General features: G+C 35.3%; 2 protein-coding genes across 2 annotated transcripts; one reads left to right on the top strand and one right to left on the bottom strand.

Moving 5' to 3' along the window:
* The first annotated feature begins 4,820 nt into the window (after positions 1 to 4,820).
* On the top strand, positions 4,821 to 9,102 carry LOC143587411 (E3 ubiquitin-protein ligase COP1-like). Its single transcript, XM_077068714.1, has 13 exons — positions 4,821 to 5,396; positions 6,033 to 6,110; positions 6,415 to 6,570; positions 6,641 to 7,000; positions 7,080 to 7,237; positions 7,334 to 7,399; positions 7,507 to 7,585; positions 7,687 to 7,842; positions 7,946 to 8,044; positions 8,203 to 8,307; positions 8,440 to 8,619; positions 8,713 to 8,823; positions 8,916 to 9,102. Exons 1-13 carry the CDS (start codon positions 5,085 to 5,087, stop codon positions 9,084 to 9,086), a joined length of 2,031 nt encoding a protein of 676 aa, XP_076924829.1. The 5' UTR covers positions 4,821 to 5,084; the 3' UTR covers positions 9,087 to 9,102.
* Positions 9,103 to 9,308: 206 nt separating this feature from the next.
* On the bottom strand, positions 9,309 to 15,999 carry LOC143585032 (1-aminocyclopropane-1-carboxylate oxidase 3-like). Its single transcript, XM_077066924.1, has 5 exons — positions 15,895 to 15,999; positions 15,159 to 15,313; positions 10,073 to 10,141; positions 9,645 to 9,984; positions 9,309 to 9,569 (listed from the first exon to the last, which is right to left on the bottom strand). Exons 1-5 carry the CDS (start codon positions 15,997 to 15,999, stop codon positions 9,309 to 9,311), a joined length of 930 nt encoding a protein of 309 aa, XP_076923039.1.
* Positions 16,000 to 19,744: the final 3,745 nt, after the last annotated feature.

Below are 19,744 nucleotides of genomic sequence, written 5' to 3' on the forward strand. Positions count from 1 at the left end.
ATCGCAACAGTAAATTCCGTTTTTTTATATCATAAAATATATAAAGATATAGAAGTAAATAAAAAAAATAAATAAACTTGTCAAGTATATAGGTAAAGATGAGGGACCAAAGTTGAAACTATTACTTATATTTACAAATAGTTAACTAAAGTTGAGGGGCTATTAATGTAAGTTGTTTTCAACCGTGTTATATGATTGTGCCAAAAGACCATTATGTCCCCTTAACTACTTTAATACATGCATTATGTGTTGTAATTTATGTAATTCAATTTATTCCTTTTAAATTTTAAGAGGTCATTCACTCCTCCATTATATTTAGTATAGATATAGATAATTACTATTATTATTATTATAAATAATCAATTTTTAACTGAATAAATACTTAGTTTATTTTTGATTTCTTTAATTTTTTTAATACATAGAATGATTAATATTTTTACTTTCCAAGGTAAAAGTGAGAAATTTCCCAAACCATAATCCCCAACTGTTCCCGCTCCAAATTTGCTATTCCCTCCCCCAAATTTATATCTTTTTCAACCTTAAACTAAATTGATTCTTTTGTTGCTTATCGCTTCCCGTCCTCCCAGGCATTAGGGTTGAGTTCCAATCGATTGTAGCGGAGTCTATTTGATAAATCGCGAGTTCATGGGATAACAAGTAGTACGATTTATATGATTTTTTGTATTTCTCTTATTTCTTTACAACCCTAGTTATCCTTAATTATGTCGATTTGTATGATATCATGATTTTTTTTATCAACTATTATAAATTTTGCTTCATTGAAGAAATAAAATTTAAATTGTTGTTTGAAAGAGACTAATGAATGTTCCGGTTCGTATTGTTTGAGTTGATGTATTCTTAATTTTAAAATCATTTACAGGCCTATCAACATGTTCTCTAATAGCTTGTTGATTTAGTATGAGACACTTCAATAAAAGATACTAGTAAAAAAAAATTATTCAAGGGGTAACAAGTTTTGGTTTTTGATAATATGATTGGATTAATGGCATGCACAATTGAACTTTTAGCTTTATGATCACTCTTTACTTTGGTGACTAGTTGGTTATATTTGTATTTTATAAATAGTTTTTGGTGATGCTTGTTACAGATGATAACCATATGCATCCCAATTATGCAGAAGTTATGCAATGGTCAGCGGATAGCAATTTGTTTTGACCCGAACATGTTCTGACTCACTACCCTCCCCAACCTGTCCCACCCGTTTTACCCGACATCTGAATCGGTCCACTTCCATTATCGCCCCAACACTCATGAACTACATATTGTTTTGCTTTTGACTGTAGGTTATAGCTCACACAGGTATCATCTGTATTCCGTTTCTCTTTGTCTTTTACGCTATAGCACATTGGTTAAATTTTCTTTTCACACAAGGTTATGCTTGAAGGATTTATTGTTTGGTAGTTTATGTTTTTGGCTTACTATTGACGATTTATTGTATGTAATTAGTAAATTAGGGAACACTTGTTTATATCTTACCTGATTATTATATTTGATAACTCACGGAAAAGAAACTTCTCTAGTCATGTTGTTCACTGTTAGTGATACATCCTTTTGTTTTTATACTTAGAATATTGATTTTGTTTGTGGTTAATTATTGTTTTATTCTCTTGATCATGATTATTTGTTTGATATGATCATATTAATATTGTGAAATTTGTGTTCTAACATATGCATATCAAGAATGCTTACTTTTAGCTGACATCACCGACTCAAATTCATATAAGTCATCTTCTAATTTCATCATATTTTGTTTATAGTTTTCATACTTACTTTTTTTTGTCATGGGTTACGTACCAGATTGACAATACGGCAATACCTGATGTCACATGCTATTCACATTTTCATGCTTCTTGTTTTTGTTTTATTCAACTGAGGCTCAGATTAATGGATGCAACTATGTAACTTGTAAAAGAGTTCTTTCATAACCTGCTTGTGTAAAATACTAAGCAATAATCATGTTTAATATGAATTTTGTCGGTGTCATTTGTTAACATAATGATTCTTTTTTGTAGGTAACATAGAAGAAGAATTGCACATCAAGGAGCCTTGGGGTCAACTTATGAAATCATTAAAGCGAGTGTTGAAGTTTAAAAAACACAATTGCTTACAAATGCGAAAAGAAATTGAAGAGAACTATTAAAGGAAAACAAATTGAGTTTGAAGCCATGTGGAAAGATTTTGACAACTAACGAGCAAACTTTGAGGCTACGATGCAGAATATTATGGAAAAGCTACTTACTAGCGTACTTCAAGCTCTTAGATAAGAGTAGGAGGTTTTCGTTATTTTTATAATTGTGACAACCTTATTTTGATTAGGTTGTTATTTTGAGATCGGATATATGTTACATTAAAATATACGATTATCTATTATATCTATGTTGTCATTTTGTTGGTGCAATGGAAATTTTATTGCTTCAGACAATGAGCTACAAAATTGCATTTGCCTGGAAAAAATTGTTGCTTTTGATATGAAAAGGGTTGCATTTCTAAGGTAATAAAGGTTGCATTTGTTATTTGAAAAGTTGCATTTAAAAGTAACAAAAGTTGCATTAGCATGTAAAAAAAGTTGCATCTTAAAAAGGTTGCATTTGAATAGTAAATGTAACCCTTTTTGAAAAGGTTGCGTTATCTAACAAAAAGGTTGCATCAGATCTAATGCAACTTCACCTAACGCAGCCTTTGATAAAAGGTTGCATTAGGCATAATGCAACTTTTTTAAAGCCTAATGCAACATTTTACTAGGGTTGCATTAGCCTCATTTTCTTGTAGTGAAGTAGGAACACCGTCCTTCATAGTTTCTTTGGGTTATGAACGCTCAAGGAGAGGGCAACAACTAGTTTGACAATCAAAGAAGCATCGGTAAGTACCACATACATTTTATAAATTTTACACTAATCTTCTTCCCAATTCTTGATATTTTCTATTAGAGATTACTCCATAGAATAATAACCAACTTTGAAAGTTGTTCCAATCAGGTTAATGATAAAAACTTTTGTTCCAATTAGGTCATTGAACTTTCATTTTTGTTCCAATCCTAGATATTTACCTGGATATCAGGTAAATGTTCCATAAGATGATCATACGCACCTTTGCTACTGGTTTTCAACTCTTCCATATGCATACGAACCGACCCGAAACCCGTTTTGACCTTTCCGACTTGGACCCATACCAACCCGGACCCGTTCTGACCCGAACCTGTTGACCCTAACCCATAAGGACCCGAACCAAAACAACCCATTTTGGTCCGTTATGAAATAAACTGAAAAATCGCTTAATTGAGCTGTTTAGGTGCTGAAACGAACTGAAATATCGCTTAAACGAGCTGTTAGGTGCTGAAACGAACTGAAAATTTGCTTAAACGAGTTGTTAGGTGCTAAAACGAATTGGAAAATCGCTTAAAAGAGCTGTTACGTGCTGAAACGAACTGGAAAATCGCTTAAACGAGCTGTTAAGTGCTGAAACGAACTGAAAAATCGCTTAAACGAACTGTTACGTGTTGAAACGAACTGAAAAATCGCTTAAACGAGCTGTTACATGCTGAAACGAATTGGAAAATCGCTTAAACGAGCTGTTAGGTGCTGAAACGAACTGAAAAATCGCTTAAACGAGCTGTTAGGTGCTGAAACGAACTGAAAAATCGCTTAAACGAGCTGTTAGGTGCTGAAACGAACTGAAAAATCGCTTAAACGACCTGTTAGGTGCTGAAACGAACTGAAAAATCGCTTAAACGACCTGTTAGGTGCTGAAACAAACTGAAAAATCGCTTAAACGATCTGTTAGATGCTGAAATGAACTGAAAAATCGCTTAAACGAGCTGTTAAGTGCTGAAACGAATTGAAAAAATGGCTTAAACGAGCTTTTGCAGTTAAAATGAGCTGAAACGTGTTGAAAGCGCTGATTTGTTGGTTCAAAAAAAAAAAACTGATTCGAAACCCGTTTTGACCAATTCCGACCATGACCCGTTCTAACCCGAACCTGCTGACCCTAACCCGTTCTGACCCGAACCAAAACAACCCTTTTTTTAAGTGATCCGTTTCGACCCATGACCCGTTTCGACCCAACCCATTAACAATATAACTAAAAGGATTGTAATTTATTGCAATTTTCCAAAAATAAAATTGAACATTTTTGCACTTTTTTTTTACAATTTTTGCAATTTATTGCAATTTTCGAAATTTTAAAATTATCTTTCGCATTTTTACTAATTTTCGCAACCTTTAAAATTTATTATGGAAAGTAAAAACATTGAAAAATTAAAAAAAAGAGAAAAAAAACCTAGATTACCTGCTATCTAGGTAAAATATCTAGGATTGGAACAAAAATAAAAGTTCAATGACCTGATTTGAACAAAAGTTTTTATCAGTGACCGGATTTGAATAATTTTCAAAGTTAGTTACTATTATATAGAGTTATCCCTTTCTATTAAGGAGCAGAAGTACGTAACTTAATTAATTGTACAACTTTTTATATATCATTTATCATAATGATTGTTACTTACAAAGTTACTAGTCATTTGCTTTATACTTATTGAGTTGTACCATTTACTCTTCGGCTTGTGCTATATTTTACCTTTTTTCTCCATTTTATGTTTTTTACCATTTCAATTTATTTACTCCTTTTTATGTTATACATTTCCCTCTAATTTTCGTAAGTTAACACGCGTGCATGATTCAACATGTTTCCGTCTATTTTCATCGTGTTGTGGTCTATAACGGTGTCACCGTAACATGCGAGTCTTAATTCTTAAAAACTTGTAAGGTATATAATTGAAAACACCAATACGACACTATACTACTATAGTACCATACCCAGCCACCTCATTGACTTGAAGAGTTGAAGTCTTGAACAGCCATCCTTGTATCGTAAAGATTCAGAAAACAATCAAAACAGCTTGCTGACATGGAACCTAGTGGCCAATAGGGACACCATATGTCACGTGGCCCATCACGTGCTTGAAATTCGGTCACCTCACCTCACCCATTTCTTTCAACCTCCACACTTTCTTCTTCAAACGACACCGTTTTAATACCACCGATCGTAATTCATCATTTCATTTCACCAACATGGACGACGGATCCGCCGGTAATAATCTAGTTCCTGCAGTCAAGTCAGAACTCAAAACAGCATATTCCGATACTTTCCCGACGGAATCCGACGCCGGAAAAATGATCGAAACTGTTCAACCGGATACAACCGATAAGGACTTGTTATGTCCGATTTGTATGCAGATTATTAAGGACGCGTTCATGACGTCATGCGGACACAGCTTATGTTACATGTGTATTATTACTCTCCTTGATAATAAGAGTGATTGCCCTTGCTGTGCCTCTTCTGTTACTGCTAATCACCTTTACCCTAATTTTCTTCTCGATAAGGTTTGTTGATTGTTTGTTAATTGATGGATTGATAGGTAATTTGTAGTAATTGTTGTTGCTAATTGTGTATGCAAGTGGATTTGATTAGTTATGTATAGATGAATTGTAATAATTTGGTTTAATGACTTGCTTATGTGGTTTTGTGGCGGTCTAGGGGTATGTTTTATGATGTAACATAATAAGCAAGTATGTTGTTTAAGGGAAACATAATATATTTGGTTAGGTGGTGAACCTTTTAATTATTAATGATGCATGATATGGATGTTCGTATGACAAAGTGACTAGTCATATGTTTTGATTTGGTGTAGTTGGCGTTTAGCTCTTTCTTTATGCTTAAATCAATCTTACGGTTGATTTAAACATAGTTAGACATCATTTAAGAACTTATGACTTGTCATTTTGTCGTATGTACATCCATATGGTGCAATGTTAATAGTTTCAGGGTTTACCGCCAAACCAAGCTTATTAGTTTCACTTTAATAACATAGCTGCTCGTTATGTTCGATCATATAGCATACCGTCGTCGTCTCTTATTATATGATATTTTACTTTGTTTCAAGTAACGTTGTTTGTACCTTGAAAAAAGTTAATTTGCAATGCAGCTTATTGTTAAAGGTTTCTCTGTACCAAATGTAGCTATTGAAGAAGACTTCTGCTTCCCAAGTTTCAAAAAGTGCCTCCCCGTTAGAACAATTCCGTCTAGCATTACTCCAGGTTAGTGCTTATTATGAGAAAAATATTTCTTTTACTTTCCTTTTGTAGTATATTTATCTTATAAGTTTGCGTTACCTGGCATTTTGTGTTACCATAAATTGCCAACGCAATAGTACGATTAGTGGATGAAACATCTTAATTTTCTTCTGTCGTTTTATACTTAGTAGCCACACGTGCAACTGGTTTTTTCAAATACTTTTACCCTCAACTAATCGTGTGTACCATTTGGATTCGCTAGTCTTTTTAAGTTGTTGTGTACATTTGTGTAAGTGCTATTGTAACACCCGCTGTGATCCTTAGACAGGGTTACCAAGTGTCATTAAAGGAAGTGGTTGCATTGTTATCATTGCTTTCTGAAAAGAAAAGAAAATTGGAGCAAGAAGAAGCCGAGAGAAGTATGCAAAATCTTCTTGATTTCTTGCATTTTTTGAGGAAAAAGAAAATTGATGAACTCAATGAGGTTTGTTTTATTAATAAAAGCTAATAATTCAAGTTAATAGATCATTTTTTTTAACTTTGTATTCTTGCAGGTGCAAACTGATATGCAATATATCAAAGAGGATGCTAGTTTGGTTGAGAGGCATAGGATAGAGTTGTATAGAGAAAGGGATAAATGTTTATCAAAAATGCAAATGCAGACTGGTGAATTACAAGCATCGAGATCTTGGTTTTCTTCATCAATACATAAAGACAATAGTGACCTTATATATCCATCCGGGAGAACACACGGGGGAGTTCCTAGTGGTAACTTTCATTACAGTAATGTAGATGGAAAATCTCAGGCTTCTTCATTTGGAGCACCGGGGAAAGAAGCCTCTAGTGCATTGACTTCACTGCATACAAGTCAATCTAGTATTGCTGTTACACGTAAGAAACGTGTTCAATCTCAGGTGAGTTAAGTTACATAAATGCTTTTTTTAATCCATGATTATTGATGTATGTTAATTTCTAGTGGTCCGGTTTCCACAGTTCAATGACCTGCAACAATGTTACTTGCAAAAAAGGCGTCAGTTAGTGAATCCATCACCTAACCATGAAAAAAGGGATGATGATATCATGCAAAGGGAAGGCTATAGTGAAGCCTTGTCTGATTTTCAATCTGTGCTATCTACATTTACACAATACAGGTATCTATAATCATTTCTCTGTTTATGTCGCAAATTTAAAATCCTCACTAATGTTTATAACTTTCATGTTTGTTGTTTGTTTGTATACTCAATTAGTCGACTAAGGGTGATTGCAGAACTTAGGCATGGGGAGATCTTTCATTCGGCTAACATTGTATCTAGGTATGAAATATGATAGCAGTTGTATGGCGTTTATTCATTTTTCCTTAAAAGTTTATGTAAACAATTTGAAACTTGTACTGAAATATGCGCTTTGTGCTTTACTACAGCATTGAGTTTGATCGTGATGATGAATTGTTTGCTACTGCTGATGTTTCAAGGCGTATAAAGGTTTTTAACTTCTCGACGGTGAGCATTTTTCTTTCTTCAATATGTTTAATGTAGGCGATAAATTACTAAAAAGCGATGACTATTGTTAATCATGTGTTTTAAAATTTTGGTTTTTTCAGATTGTTAATGAGCCCCCAGAAGCACATCGTCCAGTAGTTGAGATTCCCACACGGTCAAAGCGTAGTTGCTTGAGCTGGAACAAACATACAAAAAACCATATAGCTAGTAGTGACTATGAAGGAATAGTATTTGTCTGGGATGTGAATACTCAACAGGTAGTTAAATTATGGTTACAAGTGATTTCACATTCTTCTACATAAGATTAAGGTTTAGAAAAACAATCTCTGTCGATAATTTTGTTAATTTTATCATGTTCAGAGCGTGAGGGAGTATGAAGAGCATGAAAAACGAGTATGGAGTGTTGATTTTTCACGTATAGAACCATCAATGCTTGTATCAGGCAGTGATGATTGTAAGGTATTGTTATTACTCTTTTTTCTTCTAAGTTCGCTGATTCTAGCACTATTTCGTATTCGGTTTTTGTTATGTGGTATGGTGTTTCTTATATTATCTAAAATTATTTATTTATTTATTTTACTAGTAACACATATTTCATCTTCGTTTTTGTTTCACAGGTGAAAATTTGGTGCACAAGGCAAGAATCAAGTGCTATTAACATTGATATGAAGGCAAACATATGTTGCGTCAAGTATAATCCTGGATCTAGCATGCACATTGCGGTAATTTAATTTTGTTATCCATACATGTTCAGTTTTATAATTTCATCATTATGCATTATATGTGTGAAATTGCTTATTTACTCAAAGTAAATTAGTTAAAGCAACCTTTAAATAAAACATGGGTATTTGCAGGTTGGCTCAGTAGACCATAATATACATTATTATGATTTAAGGAACGCCAGTAATCCACTTCATGTCTTTACTGGCCACCAAAAAACCGTTTCATATGTAAAGTTTTTGTCCAATGATGAGCTGGCATCTGCATCTACAGACAACACTTTACGCTTATGGGACGTGAAACATAATCTTCATGTGAGCTACTCTACTTCAGACTTGGCTTATATTCTTTTTTCTTGATTCAATTATTTCAACTCTTTTTATGACACCTCATGTCAATTTTTTCAGGTTCGTACATTTAGAGGTCACACAAATGAGAAGAACTTTGTTGGTCTCTCCGTAAACAATGATTTCCTCGCTTCTGGCAGTGAAACAAATGAAGTATACAGTTATCATAAGGTAAGTTACGGACCAAGTGTATTAATTATTTTAGGGCTAAATGCATAAAAGATAGAATTAAAAATGGTGATGAATGTTCTATGGATTTTCAGGCAATCTCAAAGCCGCTGACATGGCATAGATTCGGTACACTTAATCTGGACGATAGTGATGACGATCCAGGATCTTACTTCATTAGTGCTGTATGCTGGAAGAGTGACAGTCCTACATTGTTAGCTGCTAACAGTCTAGGAACCATCAAAGTTTTAGTTCTTGCAGCTTAGATCCCGACCCTTGATCTAACTCTATTGGTTAGTGCTTTTCATTTGTACATACATACTTGGTTCATCTATAGGTAGAGAATCATGATGTTTTGTCAGCTTTAGTTACTGTTTTGATTGTAATTTACCAAATATGATAGTTTTATTAAACTGAGTAAGATAATGTTACAAACAATGCTAATTAGAGATAAGAAAAGGGAAAACATATGGTAAACACTTAGACATTTAGGCTTCTGCTGCTTTCATGGCTTCAAACCTTGGTTCTTTTGCTTGGAATTTCATGGCAGCATATAATTTCATATAATCACCAAATACAAATTTCGGGTAAACTTGTTTATCCTTTGATTCTTCCTTCACCAATTTCTGAGCCGGATAGATCACCGCATCATTCCCAGGGTTGTAAAAGGATGCAATCGACATTCGTGTCTCATTTGTTTGAGCAATTACTCTGTGCATCACACTTTTGTACCTTCCGTTTGTGATCACCTGTCATTCAACCATTAAACTTTTAAAGGTAGTGAGATTTCACAATTTAAGAAACCTGTTTAATTGTTTTCTTACCTCTATCTGGTCACCGAGGTTGACTACAATTGAATGGCGCATAGGCGGCACATCAATCCATTGACCATCTTTAAGTAGTTGTAGTCCACTGACTTTATCATCTTGAAAGAGCAAAATGATGCCACCGGCATCAGAATGTGCTCTTAGCCCTTTGATCAAATCTGGTGTAGGGCATGGTGGGTAGTTGCTAACCTTGGTCCCAAAGTTTGGACCCTTTGATTTTGGCCCGTAGAATGCTTTCTTCAAGTATCCTTTCTCCAATCCAAGATTCTCACATAGCAAATCCAATAGTTCCTCTGCTAACTTCTCTAGTTTACCGGCAAAATTCCTCATTACATCCCTTCATAATCATAATATTTTTTAGAATCATAATCATGATCGTTCGTGCAACATAACGAAGTGATTTGATTATACAAATTGCTGTTTACCTGTATTCATCATCAAGATCTGGTATTTCGGAAATGTTTGAACTAGGGAGGTGGCGCAAGAAGAAAGTGTTATGTTGTGGTCTCCGATCCATCATGGGTCGGGTCCGGTTTAGACGAATAGACAGAATTAGGAGATTAAGCTGTTTGAGTTTTGGCCAAGCCCAAAAGCTCTAATCAGGCCCAGTTTAGTTAAAGGGTTAAACCCTAATTGTCTAGTCTATATATTCTCTCCTGTACTTGTAAGTTGGTATCACTCAATAATAAGAAAACCCTAGTTATCGACAGTGGACGTAGGTCATACACCGTGACCGAACCACTTAAATCCTTGTGTCTCTTTCGTTTATTCTTTCGGTTTTACTATTGTATTCGTGTTTGTGTGTGACTCCGAACCTAACAATTGGTATCAGAGCCTGGTTCTCGATTATACACACAGTTCCGTCGCCGCTGCTCCGCTGCTACAGTTCCACCGCCGCTGCTACAGTTCCGCCGCCGCTGATTAGGGTTCCGCAGCTGCTGGTTCGTTTTTTTTTTCTGATCAGTTTCCAGTCCTTTTATTCCTTGGGTAGTTTGGTTGTTTGCTGTAATCAAAACTCAGTTTGGATAATGGCTGAGGACGGAAAGATCAAGATTGAGAAGTTTGATGGTCAGGATTTTGGATGGTGGAAAATGCAAATTGAGGATTTGCTATGTCAGAAAGACTTAATGGAAGCACTAGAAGAGAGGAAACCGGAAAGTATGAAAGATGATGAGTGGAAGGTACTTGACAGAAAAGCCATAGCTGTTATTAGACTCTCACTAGCTAAGAATGTGGCATTCAATATTGTAAATGAAACTACCACGTATGGTCTTATGAAAGCCTTGTCAAATATGTATGAAAAGCCTTCTGCATCAAACAAGGTATTTCTGATTAGACAGCTAGTTAACACCAGAATGAAGGAAGGGGCATCTGTTACCTCTCATGTTAATGACTTCAACACTATTATTTCTCGTTTGTCTTCTGTTGATATCAAGTTTGATGATGAAGTTCAAGCGTTACTCTTGTTATCCTCGTTACCCGAAAGTTGGTCAGGGACTGTTACTGCAGTTAGTAGTTCTTCTGGGAATACTAAGCTTACTTTTGAAGGAGTCCGGGATTTGATTTTAGGGGAGGACATAAGAAGGAATTCTGGTGAGACATCTAGTTCTATATTGAGCACCGAAGGGAGAGGTAGGAGAAGAGAGAAAGGTAATGGCAGGGGTAGGTCAAAGTCTAGAAGAAGAAGTCAGTCAAAGCCCAGAAAAGACATTGAGTGTTGGAATTGCAAAGAAATAGGGCATTTCAGAAACCAATGCCCTAACCCCTCAATTTCAAAAGAAAAGAAAGAATCTAAGAAGGAAGTTAATCTGGCCACCGGTTCAGATGATTCAGAAGGTTCAGAAGAGACTCTTATCTGCTGTGTTGAAGAATCAACAGATTCATGGATTATGGATTCTGGTGCATCTTTTCATGCCACTTATAGCACGAAGAAGATGAAGAATCTCCGAACAGGTAATTTTGGTAAAGTTCGTTTGGCTAATAATCATGCTGTTGATATCACGGGGATGGGGGGTATTGAACTAAAAACTTCATTGGGCACCTCATGGACTCTAAAGGATGTTCGGGTCGTTCCTAGCCTTAGAAGAAAGCTAATTTCTGTTGGGCAGTTAGATGACTAAGGATATGATGTTATGTTTGGTGGGGGTCAATGGAAAGTTGTGAAAGGGAATCTTGTGATCGCCAGAGGTAAAAAGAAGGGCACTTTATACATGGTTGAAATTCCAGCTGATGGGGTAAATGCAGTGACCAGTGGACCGAGTCAGTCTAGTTTGTGGCACCAACGACTCGGCCACATGAGTGAAAAAGGGATGAAAATGCTCGTTGCTAGAGGAAAAATTCCAGAACTGAAGAAGGTTGAATCTGAATTTTGTGAACCATGTGTTTTCGGTAAAAAGAAGAAAGTATCTTTTGTGAAGACCGGAAAACAACCGAAAGCTCAGAAATCGGAGCTTATTCACTCTGATGTCTATGGACCAACTTCAGTCTCTTCTTTGGGAGGATCGCACTATTATGTCACCTTCATTGATGATTCGACACGCAAGGTATGGGTTTACTTTCTTAAAAATAAATCTGATGTTTTTGATACTTTTAAGAAATGGAAAACTGCTGTTGAATTGGAAACTGATTTGAAGGTGAAATGCTTGAAGTCGGATAACGGTGGTGAATACGTTAGCAAAGAATTCCGTGATTATTGTGAAGAGTACGGTATTCGGATGATCTTTACAGTCCCTGGCACTCCTCAACAAAATGGAGTGGCAGAACGAATGAACAGGACGTTAAATGAAAGGGCAAGAAGTATGAGACTTAATGCCGGTCTTCCAAAGACGTTCTGGGCAGATGCAGTTAACACTGCAGCTTATTTAATTAACCGGGGATTGTCAGTACCGTTGGGTTTCAAGACACCAGAAGAAGAGTGGAAAGGTAAAGCTGCAGATTATAAGCATTTGAAAGTCTTTAGGTGTAGCGCTTATGATCTAGTGAAAAATGACAAGCTTGATGCTAAAGCTAAAAAATATGTTTTCATTGGATATGGGTCAAACGAAATGGGCTACAGGCTTTGGGATTTAGAAAGCAGAAAAGTAGTCAGAAGCAAGCATGCAACTTTTAATGAGGCTGAGTTATACAAAGATAGAAACACTTCAAAATCAAGGGTTCAGAAAGAGCAGGTTGAATATGAAATTGATGCTCAGAAAAAGACAGTTGAGTCAGCTACCGAACCCGAGACAGAAACTGAAGAAACCACAGTTCCTGAATTTGAAGATGATGATATTGGTGGAAATGAAGAGTCAGAGGGAGTCTCTGAAAGTGGGAGTTCAGAGTCTGAGGATGAACAGTCTCCACAAGAACCTGACCCGCCTCAGCACTGAGTTAGGAGGTCCACCAGAGTTTCTAAACAGCCGGTACGTTACAAACCTTCAGTTAATTATCTCCTTTTAACTGAAAATGGTGAACCAGAGAGTTATTATGAAGCACTTAAGTTGAAAGATTCGCTCCAGTGGGAGCATGCTATGAAGGAGGAGATGAACTCTTTGAGTAAAAACCAGACATGGGTTTTAACCAAGTTTTCACCAGATAAAAGAGTTCTACAGAATAAATGGGTCTATAGAGTCAAGGAAGAACATGATGGGTCTAAACGATACAAAGCTCGTTTAGTGGTCAAGGGTTTCCAGCAAAAGAAGAGAATTGATTATAATGAAATATTCTCTCCAGTTGTGAAGATGACCACCATCAGATTGATCTTAAGTATTGTTGCTGCAGAAAATTTACATCTAGAGCAATTAGATGTTAAGACAGCATTTTTACATGGTGATCTTGACGAGGAGATCTATATGGCACAACCTGAGGGATTTCAGGTTGCCGGGAAAGAAAAATGGGTCTGCAAATTGAAAAAAAGCTTGTATGGTCTGGAGCAGGCACCTAGGCAATGGTACCTAAAGTTTGATGATTTTATGGTGAGAACTGGGTACAAGAAATGCGAGGCCGACCATTGCTGCTACTTAAAGAAGTTTAAAGTCTCATATATCATTCTACTTCTTTATGTAGATGATATGTTAATTGCAGGATCTGATATGAAGGAGATTCGCAAGTTGAAGAAACAGTTGTCTGATGAATTTGAGATGAAAGATCTTGGTCCAGCCAAACAGATTTTGGGGATGAGTATATCCAGAAAGAAAGATGGCTCCATAACACTATCCCAAGAGAAATACATAGGGAAAGTGTTAGAAAGATTCAGGATGAATGATGAGAAGACTAAACCGAGAAACACACCTCTGGGAAGTCATTTCAAACTTACCAAAGACCAGTCTCCCAGAACAGAGGAAGAAAGAACAGAGATGGCTAAAGTTCCGTATGCATCTGTTGTTGGCAGTCTCATGTACGCCATGGTTTGTACACGGCCAGACATTGCTCATGCTGTCGGGGTAGTTAGTCGTTTTATGTCGGATCCGGGAAAGGAACATTGGGAAGCGGTGAAATGGTTACTCAGATACTTAAAGGGTACTTCCAGTTTGGGGTTATGTTTTAAGGGGAATGATACAATTCTCAGGGGTTATTCAGATGCTGATCTGGGTGGATGTAAGAAGACGTTTAAAAGCACTACTGGTTATGTTTTCACAGTTGGGGGAACAGCAGTATGTTGGATGTCCAGACTTCAGAAAAGTGTTGCTTTATCAACCACTGAGGCAGAATATATGGCAGCAGCCGAAGCAAGTAAAGAATTAGTATGGTTGAGAACTTTTCTTGAAGAGTTGGGAAAGAAACAGGCAGAGTTCTTATTATATTGTGACAATGAGAGTGCAGTGAAACTTGCGAAGAATCCAGTCTATCATTCGAAGACTAAGCACATCGGGAGGAGATATCACTTTGTCAGAGATTTGATCAGTGATGGTGTTTTCAGTTTGAAAAATATCTCAGGTGCTAAGAATCCAGCAGATATGTTCACCAAGCCAGTGATACTGGATAAGCTGAAGCTGTGCAGAGCTTCAGCAGGCCTTCAGGAATAATGTTGAGAAGGCGAAGGGTAACTAGGAGGTGCAAAACCAGATGGGTTTTATTTTACATGTACAAGGCAATGCAGGTGAAGACATTTTACGTCTCCAAATGGGAGCAGGTTGAAATGTTTGACGCATCCAAGTGGTGGTTTAGAGAAGATGTCTCGAAGCCCAAGTGGGAGATTGTTATGTTGTGGTCTCCGATCCATCATGGGTCGGGTCCGGTTTAGACGAATAGACAGAATTAGGAGATTAAGCTGTTTGAGTTTTGGCCAAGCCCAAAAGCTCTAATCAGGCCCAGTTTAGTTAAAGGGTTAAACCCTAATTGTCTAGTCTATATATTCTCTCTTGTACTTGTAAGTTGGTATCACTCAATAATAAGAAAACCCTAGTTATCGACAGTGGACGTAGGTCATACACCGTGACTGAACCACTTAAATCCTTGTGTCTCTTTCGTTTATTCTTTCGGTTTTACTATTGTATTCGTGTTTGTGTGTGACTCCGAACCTAACAGAAAGTGCTCTCCCAGTCGATATTATCAACTTCGGTCTTAACACCTTCCAATGCTTTGGCTGTCACCGTTTCTTTGAATCTTTGCCCCATACACTTGTAATGCTCTTTTGTCATTCTTTCCACAGTGTCCAGCAGCTCATGTGAAATCCCATGGTTCACCAGCTACACATACAATACACAATTAAGCTTACACCTAAGATAACTGTCTGTGACCGTGTGCGCAATGCTTTTGTGACTTTTGCGGTAAATGTGGCATGTTTGGTGATGAATATTTTATTGGTAACAAAAACAAATAACGGATGTTAACTGAAACAGACCGAATCACCCAAACCGAAGCAAGGCGGCTGGTTTGAGATCCAAATTGTTTGGTTTTTGTGGTTTGAATCTTGGAATTGGTCATGTCAACCGAACCATCCGTTTAAAGTTTAAACCTTATCATTTATAATATGTATTATAATGTGAACCATCTTTAGCATTTGAATATATTTCAGTACAAACTAATGGTTTTGAAAGGAAAAAAATCGTTTCAAATTGCCAAAACCAAACCGCTAACCCACAAACCAGTAAAACATCTGGTCCATTGACCACTAGTTGGGTGTCGTTCCCCGAAATGTAGTTGGTGGTTCAACCCAGTTCATTCAAAACCGGGACCGTGAACACCCTTAAGACTAGTAAATGGCCTTCGATAGTGTTACAAACTTAAAATGCAAAAAACGCGTGATGTTGTTTGACGGCGAACATACCTCAAAGAATCCCCAGTTCTCACAAGCATCCTTAATCTTGTCCATGGTGACACTTCTCTCATCACCATTCAGCTTCTCCATGTTGATCAAAGGGAAATTCTCCATTTCTATTTTAGAATAAAGTATTTCTTCTATTTTTGTTATTGTGTGATCTGTGAAGAATGTGGAATGTTTGCCTTCCAATTTATAGGTAAACTAGTTAGGCATGATTGTTTTAAGGTGGTAAAGATTGGCCTACCCATTATGGGATTAAGCTTATGCCACTTCATTTTAAACTTATTTTAACATGTTTTTATATATTAATTAAAAAATATTTTATTTAGCATGATGTATAAGTATGAAACTATGCATTGCACATAGTCATGCGTTGATTATTATAACTTATTTTTCTGCCTTGTTAATCACATTATTATTAACGTTAAGATTTTCCAATTTGGGTGGTAATGATAAGAATTAAGGGCCCACTTAGTCGGTCTGATGGCAATTATGGCTGCTTTTCATGTGTGTCAAATGGGTTAAAGTTTGGCTTCTTTTTATTTATTTTTTATTTTTTTTATCTTCAAACAAATACATCTATTACACTATAATATTTTTTTTCTTTCATAGTTGTGTTATATTTTATTTTTGTGAATATGGATATGTTATATTCGCTTTCGAAATTGGTTTAGACCTCAAATTTTGAACAAGTTACATTTGAAAGTTCTATTTAGGCGAAACTTCATGCAATTAATAATTTAGTGGTACGATTAAATCTCACAAAGATGTGTAGTTGACCTACAGACTTATAAGGAACTTATAGTTGCATGATGATTGAAAAGGTTTTTCATCTACATAGGTGTCAAAGGCGTAATGCCATTCTTTTGAAGGAATATTGGAGCGTGTGAGAAATGAGAGACTAGTTTTAGCAACATGGTGATTACGACGTTCAACAATGCCATTTTGTAATAGTTGCGATTCACCTTGTTTGTTGCATTGTGAAATGAAATACAAGCCTGGATTAGTACTTTTAAAACCAAAATAAACAATATACAAGATTTGTAATAAGTTATTATACAAAACATAATGGAAGAATATTTACAACCAAAATAGACCTTTTAGATTATTTGTCCTCGCATACCATTTCAACTAGGTAAGACATTTTAGGATCATTTACAAAAGCGCGGTGTCATGTGTTGTGTATGTATATAGATCCAACCAAATAAACTTTTGTAAGTTCGGTTTGTAGACAATTAATTCAATACACATGAGTAATTGCATACCCTAGGACTTTTGGTGTTAATTGTGACATAAAATTAATATTAGGTGAAAAAATGTATGTTTGTGGTATGCACATATAATGCGTATATGTGTGAGCCCTCATGGGCAAAAGTAAAATTGCACTCATTTTGACGTTATTTTACTAATTTCGTGTAAATAATGTTAAAAGTGGCAAAAGGTTAATCATGCATCATGTGGTGACGTTGAATGTTATGTGCCTTATGTTCAATGTTTGATGCAAAACTACTATCAAGCTAGAATTCTTATCGGAAGCAGTCTTTCTGTTCCTACGACATAGAGGTAAGACTGTCAACATTTTATCTTCCTCATACCCTACCGTAGTTTTATCATCGGCATGATTTACTGAGTATGATAATGAAAAAAAGATATTAGATAATGATATTCAGAAACTTAATCAATCCTTATCTTTAATCATCTTTATTCAATTTTTTTTGTATAGGTTGGTCATTCAATAAGGGTGTGGATTCATTGCAAGTATTTTAATTATGGTTGAAATTAAAAATGAATTTCTATTGTTATTAATTTCTTTAGTTATAGTACGCTTCATACTCAATTGTTTTCTAAATTAGTGTTATCAACCCTAGGTTTTTATCATATTAGAGAAGTATAGGATTTTTTTTACACCGCTGCTTATGTTCCATAAACTTGTAGTACTTGACGTTACCTTTCTTATAGTGATTATGTCACGCTTAACTATTCGTTTTTTGTACTTGTAGTGTTGTACTTTTTTAGATTTTATAAAACCCTCCCAACCTAATTGGTTTTGGAGCAAAAGTGTAAAGTATGATGATGTAAGTACGTTAAAGATGATAGTAATAGTCGAAGAAAGCTATCAAAGATTTATTTTGCTTAATATTTATTTAAAATAAAATTTGGTTTGCTAAACGACATAAGAAAATATAAATTGATTGATACATACTTGATTTACTCTTTTCTTTAATATGCATAACACATGTAACCTAACATAACCTAGCATAGATAAAAAAGTGTATCAGTTATCACGTGGTCATTATTTTTCTGTGCTTGGAATTAAAAGTAGAAATTTTTGGGTTGGTTCGCCTCTTGACACACACAATATTTTCAAACTAATATATTGCAAGCACTTGTCATATTAAAAACTCATAGACGTATATATTGAGATTTGTAAGCACAATATTGTCAAAAGATTTAGAAGTAGTCAAGTAACTTATATCTTTTGGTTTGTCACTTTGGCCCATATTTCTTTCATTAGTGGTCTGAGCTTACATATAGGATCATCACATATAGAAAAACATTTCCAAAAGGTGTTCCAATGTTAATTGCAAAACAGCTTGGAACAATCAGTAAGAACTACTGTAAAACATTGTCAAAGAGAGTCCCGTATTTCTTTCTTTCTCCGGTAAGGCCTAGTTAATTCATGAAGTGGTTAAGAATATTAAAGCTTTGGGCCATCTTTAAATTAAAAACAGACCTTTTAATTTTAAGTCATTTAAGGGATTGGTGTAATTTTTATTTTTGTTGTTTGGTTTGTTATTTTTTTGCCTCTAGTAGCTTGCTAGCTTGTCATGATCTTTTAATGAAAACGACGTTCGAAAAAAAAAAGTCAAATGCAAGATAAACCAATAAAACAAATTATGTCAGCACGATAACACCCAAGTAAAAGTAATTAACGTGTTAATTAAAAGAAAGCTAAAACCCGTGCATTGCAATGAGGGGTAGTATCAATTAGGTTCGTTATGTTACCTTAATTAAACAAAAAAAGCTCGTCAACACTTAATTAAAAAGAATTATCATGTTAAACAAGTAACATATTAAAATACATGAAAAATGTTACGACACCAAACATGCCTTGTGATCTATATAATAATAATTTTCCATGAAATTTCAACAAACAAAAACACCCATATAGTCGATTAGTGACCATTACATTCCCATATAAATCAAAATAACAGCCAAGCACGTCACATACATATACAAACATACTTCACTTTAATTTCAAATCCCATTAGATTTTCCGGGTAGCTAGCTATTAATGTAACCTTTTTTTTAAAGACCAATAAACAAATAATTGACTAAATTGGCAAAAGGCCATTGTCAACTAGTCTAACCTGGTCAAATAGAGTCTTTAAACACCTCCAAGTTATCTTCAGTTTCGAAAAGAACTCATCTGCCCGAATGCCAACTGGTAATGATACCCGGACGCTTTCAGGATTAAACAAGTATTGGAGATCGAACCCGAATCTCCATAAAAAATCAATAAACCAATGCTTTCTACCACCACACCATATTAATCTAACATGCACATAACAATTTGAAAGCAAGTAAAGTTCAACCACAATTTAAAAAAAAAATTATAAATGTGCTTTAGCTTTTTATATTATTAAAAAATTAAAATCATCCCACTCATTACAAATTACCACAATAGTAATCATAATAATAAACTGATCATAACATTTATGAAAAAATCGAATTGAAAAAAAAAAAACAAGTGCCAAAATCCACCGCGAATGTTCTGAACAACCCCCTCCAGATATTCCACTTGTCATTTTTACGCCCATACTTTCTTCCAACAATCATCCGCTACATCATTCAT

This window comes from Bidens hawaiensis, unplaced genomic scaffold, assembly GCF_021521415.1.
Source record: "Bidens hawaiensis isolate Kalapana, Puna unplaced genomic scaffold, B.hawaiensis_p1.1 tig00001575_1, whole genome shotgun sequence".
In the NCBI taxonomy this organism is placed as follows: domain Eukaryota; kingdom Viridiplantae; phylum Streptophyta; class Magnoliopsida; order Asterales; family Asteraceae; genus Bidens; species Bidens hawaiensis.